The 18,984-nt window shown below is 35.0% G+C and overlaps 1 protein-coding gene across 2 annotated transcripts; it reads right to left on the reverse strand.

Annotated features, from left to right (window-relative positions):
• On the reverse strand, positions 1,238-18,306 carry LOC109836741. 2 transcript variants are annotated; one of them, XM_020404734.1, is made up of 15 exons: positions 18,026-18,306; positions 17,619-17,745; positions 17,497-17,534; positions 16,263-16,353; positions 12,217-13,412; positions 10,132-10,263; positions 8,331-8,403; positions 7,955-7,994; positions 7,719-7,791; positions 6,079-6,144; positions 4,896-4,973; positions 3,158-3,330; positions 2,366-2,412; positions 2,043-2,253; positions 1,238-1,964 (listed from the first exon to the last, which is right to left on the reverse strand). In XM_020404734.1, the coding sequence occupies exons 1-15, from the start codon at positions 18,205-18,207 to the stop codon at positions 1,666-1,668; spliced, it is 2,826 nt and encodes a 941-aa protein (XP_020260323.1). In that variant the 5' UTR covers positions 18,208-18,306; the 3' UTR covers positions 1,238-1,665. The 2 variants fall into 2 exon arrangements, with proteins under 2 accessions (XP_020260323.1, XP_020260324.1); XM_020404735.1 differs by lacking the exon at positions 18,026-18,306 and having other exon boundaries at positions 16,263-16,372; positions 17,619-17,686.

The following is an 18,984-nucleotide window of genomic DNA, read 5'->3' on the forward strand; positions in this document are numbered from 1 at the left end:
GAGAGATGAGAGAGCTGGGTTTGAGGGATTGAAGAGATGAGATAAGGTTATTTTGGGGATTTTAGCTTAGCTGGCATGTAATAATTGTTAAAAAGGGACTGTAGTATAAAGTGTCACACTTCAATGGGCTGAATCACATAGGAGAAACTAAGAGGGACTGCAGCACATGAAGTTTCTGTTTTTGGGGCCTGGACACATTTATCCCAATAAAAAATAAGTCAATCCTAACTTAACTAAAATAATGAATTAGAAACAGAAAAATTATCATATATATGAAATTAACATTTATTCTCATTAACATTTGTTCTCATTCAAATTAATTGTGAAGTTAGATGAGAAAATAAATGATAAATGAGCCTAAGGAATGATAATTGCATGAGAAATCCAAATCCAACCCGATGTCAAGTCATAATTAACATAGATGATGAAGACACCACTCCAAAATTACCCTAAATAAAGATAAAAGTTGTGAAGAAGGCTTGATCTCGGCTCAATTAAAAATAAAACAGAAAATAAAAGGCAATATTTCTTAATATTTTATAGAATAATATAATTTTTTAGTAAAATTAGTAATATTTGGAAGAGATTTTCACGAATTTTTAAATACTTTTATATACTTATTTTGTGGACATTTTATCATATAAAAACATAATAGAGTTAGCATTAATATTTAGTTTATGGTTTCTAATAAAATCTATCAATGATTAGTAATAAATTACATATTCTCTTTTGTGTTATTTTAGCCACTCCTAATTAGTTGTCTAGGCTTGTTGGCTTTAATTATTTTGCTTGCTATTATAATGCTATTTTTTCAAGTCTTTTTTGACTTTTACAACACTATACTTCCATAGGTAAAACTTCCTTTCATGTCAATCCAAATAATATAAATATTCAAATTGGCTTCATGTTGGTTTCGTGTCAGTTCAATTATCAACATGAAACTTGAAATTGAGTATAGCTTATTCAAAAAAATATTAAAAAATATAAATAATCACAATATTAAAATTTAGAGACAAAAGAGTAAAAACTATCAAACTAAAATCAAAGAACAAATTTTAGTAAGGAAATAAACTAAATATAAATAATTATGATATTTAACCACATGCATTACACGTGCATAAAACCTAGTAAATTAATAATAAAGAGCTGTTTCTATAGAATTACCGTTAAAAAGGTTGCTTCCATGGGGTGGGGGAATCTTATGAAATAGGTCCCGTATTTTATAATAATACGGACATACAAAGAATAAATCTATGCATTCATAAACGATTAGCTATGTTTATACATTTATCATGTCCAACGTTTAAACATACATACGTCAAGGTCTCGTACGTCTAACATCAGTGGCCATTTATTAATAGCTGATTAAAATAAACATGACAATGCTACAATAATCACCAATAATTATTCAAAGCGCTTCTCGCTGCCCGCTGTTAACTAACTAATACTCAATTCTCTTTTAACAGGACTACTTGTTCGTCCTGTTGCTTCTTTCTGGAGCTCGAACTTGCAACGTCCCCGCACCATATAAATACATTTTGCCAATTCTCCTTAAACAAGACTGACATGCGACCAATCACGATACAGATTACCTTCTATTAACACGAAAAAACTTATCGTGGGGGCTCCCACTATTGTTAGTAGTATACGCTTCTGATTCTGTCTTCATTGTGGTATATCCAATGAGATTTTTTGGCATCTAATTATTCCAGCAGCTCCACCATAACACAACCATCTCTCGCTTCCTTTATTCATATTCCATCTTACTTTGTGTAGTGCCACATCTTTGGGAGGTAATCCTTCATTCTTTTGTGCTGATCCTTCTTCTGTTTTCTCAGTGGTCTCCACTGTTATTAACTCTTGGCACGGTACCTGGCCAGGATCCGCTTCCTTGCTCCCAGATCTATTTTTGTTGTGTCTGGGTTTCGATTTGGAGTTCGCGTTTGGAGGAGTTTGATTATCTCCTATAAAACAACTCAGACAAAAATAAGAATGAATTCCATTATGAATAATATTTGCCAACGAGAGGAAGTGAGCTTTACCTCCTCTCGCTTGATTCGGATCAGAGAGAAAACTGAAAAGGGCGACATCTCCCATCCCAGTTGGCACTTTCTTCAATGGCATGTTTGGCAAGGGATCTTTAGACAGTTGGGATTTGATCTTCAAAATTCTACCATCGCTGGCGAGTGAACCACAAAGGAAATGGGGCTGACGGTACCGACTTGAGTCTTTTTCAACAGCATTCACGGTTAGCTAAACAGTGAAGTAACAGAATTAGTGCACGGTTCAAGATACTAATGTGAAGATATTGTCACAATAATTAGTTTCTAGTGTCGTAGAAGATTCTTTCTGGGTGTCTTGATACCTTAAAGAACCGGGCAGCGCCATCTGCAGTACAATAAGCAGCAAGACCTGAACACAAAACCGGAAGAATACGTCAATGAACTACACTGATATACAAGCTATTGATCACTGCAACCTTAATCACTCCGGTAAAAAGCCTGCATGATGACTTCTGAAGAGCTTCAGATAGTGGACCAAGTTGGATTTCGCATATTCTTCTTAATTGAATATTATAAGGAAGATACCAATAAAAGCAAGGGGAAAAAAGTCGAGCGAAAATATAATAAGAATATCTAAATACAAATATTCTTCTCTAACTTATAGAATAAATCTCTAGCTAACTATCCGGAAAACATGACCATGCTAGGTCTGTGCTTATCAAAGTACCTAACATGACCATCTTCCTTCATCCAGAATTTATGCTGTGAAAGAGTTAGGCCATCGAAGCATTTAGATGAAGGTATTCAGACTATTCTATGCATGTATCTATCTAAAACTACAAAAAACACACTTGACTCAAACATTATTTATAATATATATTAATCTACAGCTTGTTGAAATGTTAACCAGATACAAGGATTATGAGATGATCAAATGGGTCATAGATACCTACAACATTTTAGTATTTCAATAAAACATTTGAGGTTTATGTGATGTCGGTATATGTCAAATTGTGAAATGGACCAGTCATAATAAAGATGAGTTCTATCACTTCTTTGTCCCATGTGAATCATGTGATTTAATAGAATACCATTGCTTTAATAAAATATCATTGCCTTAATTATATTTTACAAAAAAAATATTATGATCGTACCAGTTGCTCGTGACACTTGGCAACTCCAAATTGCAAAATGTGAACAATTGTAGGTATGGTGTCCAGACTGTTTCACTGTGCTAGAGGCTTCTCCAGTAACCAGAACATCATTTACCACTTTCCACAAGCTAAGCATCCTCAAAGTTCCATCATCAAGTGACATGACGAGACATCTATGGAAATAGCCAAAATCACATGTAAGATAAACAAGAAACAGTACTTTAAATCCAATCAACAAAATACAGTACTTTTCAGGTTATAGTATTACATGTCTAAGTGCAGTAGTATTACATGTCATGCAAATCTTTCTTATTCATCTCTTTGCATTTCTCTTCACCAAACTTAATATTCTCAAATCTAACACACACTGAGGACATCTATTTTGATTAACCATTTGGCCTTCGATTGGAAGTAATGATAGTCTTCTAGCCATCCTATAGAATTTTTCTTAAACACCATGAACAGTCTACAATCACATAGATATCTAGAAACACTGCATAAGTTATTAGAGTTTGCTAGAATCAATATTGTTCTGATACCAATTGTAGGGATTTACCAACACCTTAGGATTTATTGCGGATAACCTTTTGACGATCACGAAAACAAAGAACAATCAAACCAACAAGCAATCACAGCAAGAACACGAGATGAAGGGGGGAACTATATGTACTATATCGAAGAAGATTACAATTAGACATCTCTTTCTTCCAAATCCTCACAAGAATATTGATCTTTCTTCTCTCTCTTTGCCTCTCTCTAAAGTATAAAGCCTTGGAGATTGGATACCCTAGACCTGATGGAAAACCCCATTTATAGAGTTTTTCCTGCAACAAAAGTTACTCAATAAACTCGAATTCAAATCCTGACCGCATAAAGATTCTAAATCGGTAAACATGACATGGTTGAACTTAGTTGGTGAAAACACAGTCGATTTTCAGCTTGGGTTACAAAAAAATTTTACCAAGCCTGTTGAAACCTGTCGTCTTCTACTTCCCCCCGTGGAAAACGGTGCTGAAGGATACCGGGAGTTGCAACTTCTTGTCCACGAGAGGGTTCAACTGAGCACTGTAGAACCCCTCTTAGCTTTGTTGCTGCTTCTTTTCAATTGTAAGCCATATATCAACATAACTATCCTACCTGGACATTCTTTGACAGTTGACTTTGTAAATTGCCCCCCCTTCAACTCAACATCTTAATGATGGAGGAGTCACTTCAAACTACTTAATAGTCAAATCTATATTGTGTACTCATTACTCTTCCTGATTTTACTGAAGTGAGATTCGTTATTCCATTTTTGTTCAATTATTCTAAATCCTTTAGAATCCAAAACTTCCCTCCATCTTTCTAGTTTTATAATTGAATTCTCTAGTCCCATTAACTAACATTATATCATCACCAAACAACATGCACCATAGGAAATCATCCTGAATTACGCCTGGTGAGTTCATGATAATTCACGCAGAGAGATAAAGAACACATGTTTAAAGAAATGCCTGGTAATTATTTAAAAAGTGTTTATACTCTGACATTCCTCCAATTTACTGTAAAATACGAGGTAGAGCATCTGCTAATTATGAAAATTTGACCATACAGGAGTTAACAACATAACTCGTGGCCTCGTATTCTTTCCCAATGAACTCATGAAGAGTTGCAAAAGTGGACTGATGAAGCAACAAAAGAAAAGGAAAGCAAATAGAGAAATGCATTTCACGCCTTACACATGAGAGAGATATGTTACCTAGGATCCTTTAACCACTCCAGACTGAGTATAAATCTTTGCACAGGATAAAACTCCCACAAAGGCCGATATGGATCCCTGAAAAATAAAAATAAAAAAGATGCATCTAAATGAGTTTGCATAGAGGAGAAAAACAGAATGAGAACCATAAGCAGTAACATGACAGGTCTAACTTGTCTTCAATATTTTGCTTGGTACATTAGCCATCTCATCAACAGTAACAATGCTTCACTGGCTTATTCAGTCATATATTTTAAATCTGATTTTATAATCCAAGTACAAGAGACTACATCTTACTCAAAAAGAGACCATCCTCAAATCTTAAGAAATTTAATCATGTCACCTGTAACCAGTCATCATTGCTCAAAGTACTCAATTATATTTTCCCTTTAATATAAATAATGAATATTTTCCAAGTATCATAACGTGAGAATGCATGTCCTAAAAGATGGATACACACACATACCTAGAGAAATAGAGGCCCCCAGTCATTACTAGTTTAGTTGGGCCCACTTATGAAAATGCATAGCACACAATATAATTGGACGACTTCGTTTTGTTGATCTGCATGTTTTTAAGGTTCCGCAATAAAACTGTGTGTATTTTTACAACATATTACCCATTCATTAAGCAATGGGAAGATTAATATACCTTAGACAAGACAAATAGATATGTCTGATCCATACACAAGAAGTTCTCAAAAGATAGCAAATTCTAGTTTTAGATGTATTAAGGTACACATATTGTAGATTATGATGAATGTTTTTTTTTTCCCTTCTTGGAGAGCACAGCACCATTTGGACGGTATTTTCTTATATCTTATACTCAATAGCACCAATTGATAATAAGCTAAATAAACTAGACAGTGTCATCTTATATGTTTTATGCAAAAGTCATAGTCATGATCATATGAACCATAAATTTGCAGTTAATTTCCTTTAGTTATAATGGTTATAAGTTGCAACTTTCTCATGATCTTTAAGATAATGTAACTCTATGCTCATTTTATGCCCCTGTTTAATTTACACATTGAGAGTCACTATGTGTGAATGACCAAATACTGCTAAATTAGGTCAAATTCTGCATCAATAAGAAACAATTTTTTAGAATATAATGGCCTAGACATCCCAATCAAGGAGCCATTTCTAGAGCCACAACACAGAAACTACATGTGAAAACATACCGTATGTCCCAAAACTTTAGACCTTCATGTCCAGCAGTCACCATTAAATTTGCACTCTCTGCGTCGCTGCATAAAATATTGTAGTGATGTTAGATAGAATAGAGTATAAACATAGCTTTCCATTTGTGATGAATGGCAGCATAAATCTACCTATTTACAAAATAATAGTACATTTCTTAGAATTTTTCCAGAAAATACGAGGTTGATTATATTCCAAAAAGTAATGTTAAAATAATAGTACAGTTCAAGAATAAAGGACGATTGACAAGCTGATGAACCGAGCTTGTGGCTGAAGTAAGCTCAAATTAATAATCAATAGCAGCGATTATATAAATCTTTAATATATCATACACCATTCTTCTCAGTCCAGTCAATATTGTAGTTTTAAAAATTCCATGTATTTCAAATTCTTAGTATCCCATTGTAAACTATCATGAGAGAAGCTAAATAAGATCACAGAATTAAATGAGTCACATTCTAAAAGCACTAGTTTGGCTTAATATTGAATATGTCAACCTTGAAGCTATTAACTAGGAAGAAATCATAACTAAACAGAAATCCATAATGTGTTTCTTTTATATGTTGCATTATAAATTGGAAAGCCACTCGTCTTCTAACATGATACACAACCAACCTTAAAAATTATAGTTCTGAACTGGGCATGGAGTGAAAACAATATGTCCAAGGAGTTTCTGGGAGAAGATGTGACGTGTTAGGATAAATATCCAAGAAGTGTATAACAAGTTTTTTATATAAAAATATGCATTATATAATTGAGTACAGGTCTGAATAAATGTATGAAGAAGTGATACTGTGATAGTGTGCGGTATGGATACAATAGGTGTTGGGTATGGATGCGGCTTCATACGGGAAAATACCCACACAACATGTATATGGATAAATGTTCACAATTGATTGAGTTCGCACTTTGCAGTGAGTTATCATTAAAGGTTATATGTCATACACTATTCAGCCTTAAGTTTTAAACAATAACCACATCTCAGCCTTATGTGTAATTTGGATTAGTTAATATTGGCAAAAAAAAGGTTTAACATATAAACAGAATAAACCAGATTCACATAGATAAATTTTTGTTCGAGTTCTGACATTGTTCCATTTATAAATTAATACTAATATACTCTTGAGTCTCTGAGCTACTATTTTGTGAACTACTACTAAATGTTCTATCTGATGTTGTATGATGTACAATATGACATACTAGATGAATGAATTTCCAACAATTTTTAAAAAGAAAAGAAAAAAGAGCTACCAATTTTCATCAACTTTTTCCTATTATTTTAGAACAAGTAGGAAAAAACTCAATTTTGTAAATTTTGAACTATTTCTAATCTTTTAAATAATTATCCATCAGGTATGAGTAAGAGATGAGAATAAAGAATAGATTAACTAAATCTGTATTTCAGTGGTTGCTTTAGGACATCTTTTTTTTTTAACTTGCACATTTTTATAATAGTACTATGCATGAACCATAACAAACTTATCCATCAGGTTCGTAAACACAATGGATTTGAGGTTATACAATATTAGGGTAGGAACATTTCTTTAGTCCACAAAGCTCTAAAACAGGATTGAGAAGTTAACCCATTGAAGAATGAATAAAGCGTCAAAGTACCAAATACCTTTCATCTGGAGCCCAAGAAACAGATCTAATAGGTACAGAGTCCGCAATGAAGCAAAGCAAGGGCTTCATATCTGTGGCAGAAGTTGCCCCGTTAAGTTCATGTTTGATTAGATATTCGGAAGAAGACAAGGAGTTTGCAATTTAACAATTATCCTGTCCTAATAACAAGTTGTAGCTGAAAGGCTATGTTTTGACACGTAAATTTAGAAACAATCTTTTCCCCAACAAATTTACCTTGTGATGAGTGTTGCTTAGAGAATTTCCATAAGGCAACCTGAATATAAGAAAGCTGATCAGCTAAACCACCTAAGCATTTGCATACAGTATAATTCTGAATTGCAGAGCTCCTGGATAGAAATGATCTATGAAATGTAAAAGAAACATTGATGTAGCATAAGGATAGGATACATGATAGAAAAAAGGTAAATTTCACAATAGGAAGATCAAGTAAGATCTAATCATTTTTTTTCTTCTTAATGTAGTGCTTCATCAGGAAAATATTCGTTAATGGATAGGATTGCTCCTGTGCACTTTCAGAATAATAAGCAACACAGTCCGCTAACCAAATAAAGTGGACAAGATAATAGTACAATCTGCAACTAGCATTTACCGTTCCATCATGGCATCCAGCTAAAATTAAATCATGAGGAGCTGATGGTGACCATTCCAATGTCAGAGGAATACTGCATAAACCAGATGGTATAGGTGAGAGCAAAATATAAAGTAAATCAATTAAAAAGCATTCTGCAATTTCAGCTGGACCACAGCTCCAGAATGTGTGCATATTTTGCATGGTGTATAAATCTCTAAAACTCATGAAAGCGTCTGCATGTAAATTGTAAATGTTGGTCAGGATGATGTCTAATTTAAGGAAGAACAGAAGAGTAAATCACTACTCAAACAGCCAATGTATGATAGGCTCATGCACATAAAACTGCAAGAAGCGGTGAGTCACAGAAATTAACCATGTGTCTTACATGATACGGGTTCATAGCAGAAATCCTTATCAGAGTTCATAGTCTAACCCGAACCTGACTCAAACTCATGTGTCCGGATAGGACTAAATAGGTATGTGTAGTGCTTGTATTGTGTGCTAAGTAGGTCACGGAACACCTTAAAGAGATGGATAAACTGCTTGCATGTTCAAATCGCATGAAGACAGATGAGACTGAGGCACCAGTTTCCTTACTCCTTCCCTTTTGAGGTAAGGAGCTTTATATATATATTTTTTAATAGATATATTTTCACTATGCATTGGAACTTGGAAGAAGTTGGATTAAGTCTCACACTTTGAACTAGACTCTGGGAAATATTCATTCATGACCAAAAACCTTAACATCATTTAAATGCTGAGGTGATTAGGTACGCTGCCTGCTAGAAGGACTGAGTAGTGAGCAGACAGTATGATCCCAGAATAGATCAAGCGATCAAGGATAAAGCCTGTTACAATCATCTTTGGCAGGACTGATAGATCATCCAAATCCAGATACTTCTAAGAATTAGAACTTTCAGCAACTGCAGGCTAGTAGCTGAGTTTGACCTGCAATGTTTCTGAAATATATTGGCGCTACATCTTTTGGTTCATCAAGCCAACTGACAGAAACATTACGTACTTGTCAAGAAATATTTGAACTACTTGGTTTACATCAGCCTGAGTTGACCTATTCGTGCAAACTTGAAATTTTTTTTTTTGGGTTTCATTGGTCACAGCTAGGTAAGATATTTTCATCTGACAGGTTGTCCCAAAGAACTAATACTGGCTGATCACTGTCTTAGTCTCTCAATAGGCTATTCATTTCTAGGGAAATACTAAACAATATTCCTCTCTAAAATTTGCAATTACATCCAAGTCCAAGCACAAACCACGACGTGCTATGCATTTTGCCAGCTCAAATCACTATCAAACCTCAACTTGTATTTTTATTTGAAATTTGAGTTAGGCTTTGTTTGTCATCCAGGTAAATAGTAGAGATTCATTAGAATCATTACATCTAAAAGAGTTGAAATCCAAGGGTGAAGCTGTCTTTTTTAGGAGATTTGAAATCTTGATACATTTAAGTAATGGAGTCAATGCACAATCTAAATCACTATCAAATATTTGACACATCTAGCATAATATTGGCTCCCATCATTTACCTATCTCCTACTTGCTTCACTTTAATTGCTTATTATAAACTTATATCACACTTCAAATGTTATTAATTGCATAATTTGAATAGTTATTATACTAATTTTCTCTCTCTTCATTCTCATTAAAGTAATATGAAGAAACACAATTCACCCCCAAACAATTCACCCCCAAACAATCCCCAGACACCTCTTCTCTCCTTGGTTTCGCTATAGCTTTTCAAATAATTCTTTCAAGCAGCAAAAGTAATAAATGAGAAAAAAATACATCCAACTCAATTTACCTTTGCCTGTCTCCAAATAGCACTTTTGAACATCTAAATATAGGTTTCACTTGCAAAAACCGAGGATCAGTACCACTGGAGTGACTGGAACTATGAAATATCCTCACCATGCTAGGATCAGGAACTTCCCACCTGCAAATGAAATATTAACAAGCATAACATTGCTATCAGAATAAAATAGAAAGCAGAAAAGCAATAGCCAACGTATTCGGTAAGGCAGCAGAGAAGAATACAAGGTTTCCAGTATAATACAAAGCTCGAGAATTCGGTTTCAGTTCGGTTTCGTATCAATCATTCCATAAAATTTATACCGTGAAGGTCCAAAACTCAGTTTATGAACCTTGGTATAAAGTGTTTTCATAGGTTACGTAGTTCAAAGGTTTCCTTACATGTTCAGGTTCTGCTTCCGATAAACATGTAGACTAAGTATTCATTCATAACCACTGGATATGCAGCCATTTTTGCTTCTTTGCAAGTGAAGAGCGTGATATCTGAACCTGAACGTATAAGCTAAGTAGGTGCTATATCAAAAGGGATTTACGGCAATCACCAGTTAATCAAAATTAACAAAGTGTAGGGGACCCTAAATCTTGTTAATTAAAAATTAAAATTAGGATTACATTTGAATATAGAAAAATACATCAAATAGCAATAGATCAGATTAACAGATATGGATGGCTATAGAAGTCAAAGGCAGATGACATTATTAACAACTAAGAACATTAGCACCTATTCACCCTTCAATATTAGATAAGTTCTGATAAATTCCACTTGAACTTGCAGAAACCGCAGGAAACTAGCCCTGGAGAAAACCAAAGACGACCAATACATATATGCACCAGATAAAACTTAGCAAAACTGAAACTATATGTCCAGTTTTAGACTATTCCACACTAGAAATGAAGACAACATCTGAAACCTTTTTCTTGGTATAATGTAATTGAGAAGTATGCAGAGGCTGTAGACATACTATTACAGTATCAAGAAGGCCTGCTGGAAATGGGTATGGTAATGTTACACCAAGCAAACATCAAAATAGAGGTACCAGATTGAGATATTATATGAAGAGAAATATATAAACACTATTAAAGTTCTGAAAGGTATCATATAACCTAATATTTTTTTTAGGATTGGTCACAGAAAATTACTAATAACCAAAAGTTGCACTGCAGTGCTCAGAACATTAAGAAATCCATGAATCTTTGACCAGCATCAGGAAGATAACAAAGGTACTCTTCAAAGGAAAATTGAAGGAGAAATTATCTTGCAAAAGAAATTCAATAAGGTAGCTAAATAATTTCTAAAATAAGCAACACAATTTTGAAATAAATAAAATTACCGATCACACCGAAACAAAAACAAAATCATTAAGATGCATTCCAAACTAAAGTACAACCATAGAATAACCTTAACAACTTAGTTTGACAGGCAACAAAACACTTTCAATTACCCTTTCAATTACCATACTACAATGAATACAATCAATATCAGTGACTTCCTATAGATGTGACTGCAGACCATACAAGAAAATAAGATAATGATCCTCAGATTAGCAGTAGCAATAACCACTGTTGAAATATAAGCAGTGTCAGATATTTGAATTAGATAAATAATGGATTATGGTTGGAAATACTAGTTATTTAATCAAGGGAAGACCCTAATAGGAAGTGATGAATTCCAGGTCATGCAGGATGCATCACATCCATCACAAAGCAGACAAAGCTGTGGAGCCATTCTACCATCAGCTGCTTGAACTCATAGAACCTTGTTTTTACAGCCAAAAAATGGCCATCGCCTTCACAGAAGACATGTATTCAAATAGAACCAACAGTTGTTTGATCATGAAAAGGATCATTTAAGAAAAAAGGGCTCGGCATAAAATTATCTACTCTTCTAACACTTCCAAAAGTCCTAATAAAAAACTTATTGTAAACAAGATGATTAAACAAAATGATTATTCCTTCAACCATTATTAGCTATAACAAAATCAAGAGACAAAGTAAATTAGGAGACCAACATAGTGATGTTAAGCGTCTGCAAAGGAAAATTTAAATTAACAAAATTGCAGAAATGATGTCCACGTACACTTCCAGAGAACCATCTCCCAACAAAACAGCAAGATAACCAAGACGGTGCCTGTCTACCGGATCACTACTGCTGACAGGTCTCCATTTCACATCCCATGCAACTTCTCCCATGTGAGCAAGACAAAACACAACTTTGGGCAAAGCAGTATGATTTGGAATATGGAATCTCTCAGTCATTTCTTTGCTTAGGATCAACTCGTCATTTGTTGGCGCCACTACCACTGCAAACTCCTTGTGTTCATCACCTGATAAATGCTGATCAATGTTCAGATGAGAGACAAAACATTCCTTGTCTTTTACTCTTCTTTTCTTTCTCTGTGTAGTAGTATCATCTGTTATTGCCACGGGACAACTGTTGAGGCCCTTACACATTTTCTTTAAGACCCCATCATCAGGTCCATTTGCCATTGGAACAGTGTGTTCACAGTCTTCTCTACCTCCACTGTAAGTCCCAAGTCCACTTGAAGTGGAAGGAGCAGATACATCTCTCCCAGGGTCAACAGCAAAGGCTTGGGCACCTTCATCTGCACTTGAAATTGGTTTCTTTCCAAGTCTCCCTCTAGAATTGAGCATAGATGTTTCAATATTTTCATTCAAATCAGCTGAAACAGGTAGCGCCACAATATCTTTACTCACTGGAGCATCCTCGCTTGGACTTGTGACAAGTTTCTTCCTAGGTCTTCCCCTACGTTTCGGAACTAATGTTTCCAATGCACTTGCTCCTCCCGAATTGCTCATTCTTGGCACCAGTTTATCACCAGATGAGGCTAAATCCATTTCTTGATTCAAGTTGATCTCACCGGCATGTGATTGCTTGTTACCAGACCGCTTACCAGACCCTTTAGGCCTACCTCTGGGTCTCCGAATGGTCAATTCCTCCTTTCCTTTTAATGGTCTGTTTTTGCAAGTACCTTTAGGTCTCCCTCTACCTCTTCCTTCAACTTTCTCTTCAGGCCTATCTCTGGGTCTTTGAACGGTCAATTCCTCATTTCCTTTTGATGGTCCGTTTTCGTAAGAACCTTTAGGTCTCCCTCTGCCTCGTTTCTCTCGAGGCCCTTGCAAAATTTCAGCATTTTCTTCCAAACTTACAAGACACCATATTTGAATGATACCTCTTCCAGTCAATGGGACACCAATCTTGTGATAAATAGAACCAGCAGTGTGAGCAGGAGGGTGGGCAGTGACAGCGAGATACTGCAAAGAAAGAGTTCCAAATCGCAATATATAACTGCTATAAATAAAAACTCACGTGCAAGCGAAAATATAATCTATCAGCCAAACAAAAAATCACCTATCTGAAACGGGGAAGGCAACTATTGGACCAACCACCAGAGAGAAAATAACCAACTACATCAAGTACTACTTAAACCATTTTTCCTGGCAAGTTCTTGATTATCAAAAACAAATGCATCAAAAGTAGAGATAAGAAAACTAAGAGATAATAGTTGAAAGCACCCTCCATATTTATTTTTGGAACTTATTAAGCACTAGATCATTAATAATAATAATAAAATTCAAAATCAACTGCATGCATGCAACATAAATTCCAAAAAGGAAAAAAAAAACTAACTAACCACATACTGTATAAGTATCACAAGCAATATCAAAAGCCATACATACTTACATACACTCACAGCAAGTTCAAAGCAAGTAAAATCAGCAAAAGTTAAGAAGACTTTTTAAAGGAATATAAACACAGAATACTGAAGGGATAGAAATATTAAAATTACCGGAAATATAGCAAGCTGAATGACTTAGCAGATCATAAAGAAACCCACCGTTTCTGTTAACAACATTATTAGTTTTTTTCTCAGGTTAGTGTCAGTGCATTCTGATATAAAATTTAGCAGAGGACAGAACAGATCTGTAAAATATCACACACACGCATGCATCCATGCAAGTGTGCACACATCCACACCCACAACCACCCACACACATACATATGGGAACATGGTTTAGAGTTGGTCAATGGTATATACGAGTTATGGCAGGTCATTTGAACATTGAGTTGTCGTTTCTAAACAGTAGATCTCCCCACTCCATTCCCTCAACCTAACAGGCCAACACCCCTCTGAAATTCTACAGCAAAGACAACAAACACACCTAACCTAGACTTTCAACAGAATGTATTCAGTTAGAGATTTTGATTAACTCTGGCCTATCAGATGGGCAACACATCCACTTCTAAGAATGGCAAAAGAACTACAAAAATGAAGGTAGCACTGACATGACATTTTCAAGCATGAATGTGTCGTACTGACATGCATCGGACATGTTTTGAACAACTGTCTGAGACATAGTACTTCTAATTTGTGAATAAATTTTAAAATCCATTGCATGTAGATGTCTGGTGTTCTATCCATGTCAGTGTATTTACTAAACAAACCAGGCTGATACACAAAAGGTTACATGTAACAGAACAATGTAAAAACAAACAAAAAGGAGAGAGAAAATTTCTAGAATTGTATTGAGGCTAAGCATTTGGAATTTTGACCTAAGCATAGAATGATGGAAGTAGCAGTGCAAATGTAGGATTGTGAGTTCAGGATTGTGTTAGACCACGGGAAATCCAATGAGAAAGGAACTGAATACTGAGTGAATCATGGTGTTTTACATGGAAACCTAAAAGATTCAGGGTTTCTAATTTATACTTGACGAAACAGGAATAAAAGAGAATGAAAATAAACATTTTACAATAACCATATTTAGAATGATGGAAGTAGCAGTGCAAATGTAGGATTGTGAGTTCAGGATTGTGTTGACCACGGGAAATATAATAAGAAAGGAACTGAATACTGAGTGAATCATGGTGTTTTACATGGAAACCTAAAAGATTTAGAATGATGGAAGTAGCAGTGCAAATGTAGGATTGTGAGTTCAGGATTGTGTTGACCACGGGAAATCCAATGAGAAAGGAACTGAATATTGAGTGAATCATGGTGTTTTACATGTTAGTAGACACCAAATCATTAACTTTATTTACCCCCTTTCTTAAGAATCATACGTGATCTAGTACCAGAGATCATGTTTTCTGAAAGATTTAAGTATCAAAAATTAAATTTCAATAGGTCTCTTATTTTGCAATTAAATCTAATGAAGACTTTTATAGCCAAAGTTACAGCTTTCTCTCCTCCTCACTAGAATATCCCTCTTTCACTTCCTTGATTTGGAGTCTACGAACATGTAATTGCAGCCTCATGCATACATATGTCAGCCAAGAAACTCTGCCATGCTCAGACTTATTAGTGTGCGGCTGTGCGCAACTGTGGCCAAGCATTTGAGGTGAATTCACCTGAATGAAGACTTTTATAGCCAAAGTTACAGCTTTCTCTCCTCCTAACTAGTCTATCCCTCTTTCACTTCCTTGATCTGGTGTCTACAAACATGTAATTGCAGCCTCATGCATACGTATGTCAGCCAAGAAACTCTGCCATGCTCAGACTTATTAGTGTGCACAACTATGGCCAAGCATTTGAGGTGGATTCACCTGACTGAACATGAGTCATTATATATGAAAGGGACCAAATTCAGTTAAACATGGGTAAAGCTCACTCAAACTAGAATGTAGTGTTTTAATAGTTGTTCAGTTAATAAGATTTCGTCTGCTATGTCCTCTAAGTAACACCATTGTTAACCTTCAACATCAGGTTCCTCCTCTACCATCTTCATCAAATCACAAACCCAACGTAAATAATGGACAAGTGCAGACTAAAAGCTTGAGAGCAAAGGCAGGATATCTAGAGGCAAATACACGGTGGTGGCATGATAGGATTAAACATCTATAAAATGCTAAAGATGGGTGTGAATCTTTAATATGTAGCTGTTGTGGAATGATTAATTCAAGAATTTACATGTCTACAATATTTTGCTTGTAGCATGACAAATAGTTCACCAGAAGCCTGCATCTATTTAATCAAAAACTGAGAAAGGCTAATATTGCAGAAGAAGATAATGCAACAAATGCTAAAACTTCAAGAAAAAAGATAAAGTCACATATACTAACAGCAAGCAGAAGAGAAACTTGAGGATGGAAGTATATGTTACCTCACATTTAAGATTATTGCCAGAATTCTCCTGGTTCCTGGGACACCAATCCATAGCCCAAACAAGTCCCCCCGCGTGCAACACAAAATCACTGTAGGAATAGTTTCTCACTGGCATTGTTAGAATTGCATCTAAGTTCAGCTTTTATGCATAAATCTGAGCATAAATGAAAAGACAGCTAGTTCTATTAAACATGCTACACATGCAAACTGATAACATGAAAACATAAAGAGTTTTATACTTCTCAAAGATCAATACAAAGCAAACAATGAACTGAAATACAATATATTATGAGATCATAACAAGTAATTGCTGTTGTAGATTGAAATTAAAGAAATTAATTAAAAAAAAGAACTGTTGTATGATGCCAATTCAACATAGACAAGAGTCGCTCTCATATATAAGGTGTTAGAAACAAATTTTTCGAACGTAAGTGTCCCTCTCATATATAATGTGTCAAATAACTATGGATATACCATCAATATGAATGTATTGTCTGTGACATATAGTTTGAAAAATATGATACAAAAATATTTGTTTGGATGTACCGAAAATAAGCCATCAGTTTAAACATGACACTAGATGTATGGCTTCATGATACCAATGCTTCATGATAGAAGTACTCACAAGCTATGCAATGTAGTCTATGACCATGTATTTTTGCTTGTTTTCTGGTCATTGGCTTTCATAGAAATGTTCAATAAAAAACTTGTAGGAAAATAACACATAGAAGTGTTCAAACAAATAATGTAAACAATTACGAACATCAGGTGCTAAACCCAGAAAGATAGAAACAGTAGTTTAGATAAAGAATTAAAATAGATCAAATACATTTTTTGCGTAAAAAATTAATTAAAACTTTAAACAAATTCCAGACCTTCATGCTCTTCCTTTTAAGTTCACCGTTCAACAAAATCAGGCCTTCAAATTACTCTTTTCAGTTGTGCATTTATGAAAAATGAGTCCCAACAGGAACAGGGATTTATTAAAGTCCACTCATTAAAAAAGCAAGGAGATGGACATCATAACCCTAAGAGCTTCCATAAGCAACTAGATAGCTTATGCACACTAGGTTGCTTTACTGGTATCCCACCAATCTAAACAAAAGGAGAAAACAAACTCTCACAAATAAAAGATAAGCATCAAGGGGCAAAAATGCTCTAGATTATGAGATTTAAATAATCATGGGCTATTAAATTGTTTATTCCAGAAGAACATGTAATAACAAAAATACCTATCCAAAGACATTGCTTCGCCGGGTGGATTCTCTAACTGCAGTGGAGGAGCCAACAGTCAAATTGATGCCTTATTTGTCTTTATATTAACGTGGTGTGGTACAAACTCAGTATATCTTACCTTAGGAACAGCTGCAGATGAGAACGGGGGCAAGGTTATCTCACCAATATCCTCCTCAAACTGTCCACCTCCAATTTCACAAGCAAAACTGATGGTTTTCGGCTCATAAGCAAAATACTCCCATTCTCTGTGTATATAATGACATCAACATTACCATTAAGAACTCATGTATTTATCTACAGTATTTCAATCGTGAGTTGAGAGCAAATTACTTAACAAAATCCACAAAAAAATAAATAAATAAAACTACTTTTCCAACAAGAAGTTCATAAAAGCAATTTCCCGTCATAATGTAAGGGATGCAAAATTGCCTCTTTCATACAAATTAGTGTTCGTATGGAAATAAAATAAATATCCATAATTCAAAAATTAATTTGTAAGAAAATGCAATAAAGTTGGTATCTCACTCCAAGAAGGTGATCATTGAGGAGAACCGCTCGATCTCGCTGGCATCAAAGCTCTCTTCGTCAGGCAATCCACAGAGCTCTCTAATTGAATCCATGGAAGCTAAGAAATTTTCCACCAACGGATCGAATTTGGAGACCAAGACGCCCTTGTTTTCGTGCTGATCCCCATCGCCCCTATCCATCTGGAAACCCTAAACCCTAGAAATCGAATTTCTAGGCCATAAGGGGGGTTTAACCTAGAAATCAAAATTTGAGGGAAAAAGAATCGAATACGATGCTCATGGGGGCATTTAGAACTACGTATAGGTTTGTTATTGGATCAGACCCGCTCTGTATAGGTTTGTTATTGGATCATACCCGCTACTTTAAAGAACGGGTACTGGTCTGATAATTTGGTAGACATTCCGACCCGCTTCCGTTGCGGGGGTTTTTTTATGGCTGGAGATGATCGAACCAGGAACTAATCTCATAATTGCCGAAGGGTTAACAACTGAACTACTCGTGAAATTGTGACCTTTGAGTGATACTCTTTTCGTTATTTGGGATTCCATCTTCTTTTTTATTTTATTTTTAGCGTTAATTGCCTTTTTTATTTTATTTTTAGCGTTAATTGCCAATAGCCACTCTGTAGTATCACACAATTATGAATAAACCCTCGTATAGTCCTATGTGTGAAGAATAAACCCTTGTAGCATTGGCATAGGTGCAAATAGATGACATTAGTAAAAATTTTGACTCTTTTATAAATTTTTTTTTTAAAGTGAGTATCTATCCTCACCAATATAATTATAGGAGGCCTACCCACCTCCTTAGATTTTTTTTACCCGTTTTAAGTGTCAAAAAATATTACTTTGGAGGATCTATTGGCAAAAAATAGACATATGAGGGGTCTATTGGCAATCGGGTGATACTACATGTGATGCCTTTCTAATTAACAAACCATGAGATTTATGGTCTTA

The sequence above is a fragment of the Asparagus officinalis genome, chromosome 4 (genome assembly GCF_001876935.1).
Source record: "Asparagus officinalis chromosome 4, Aspof.V1, whole genome shotgun sequence".
Lineage (NCBI taxonomy): Eukaryota > Viridiplantae > Streptophyta > Magnoliopsida > Asparagales > Asparagaceae > Asparagus > Asparagus officinalis.

Coding starts and splice junctions, on each gene's coding strand:
- LOC109836741 (XM_020404734.1), bottom strand. CDS start 18,207: ATGGATAGGGGCGATGGGGATCAGCACGAAAACAAGGGCGTCTTGGTC. Junction 8,404..10,131: donor CTATTTGGAGACAGGCAAAG/GTAAATTGAGTT, acceptor TGGTTTATGCAG/TATTCCTCTGACATTGGAAT. Junction 3,331..4,895: donor GAGTGGTTAAAGGATCCTAG/GTAACATATCTC, acceptor CTATTTCCATAG/ATGTCTCGTCATGTCACTTG.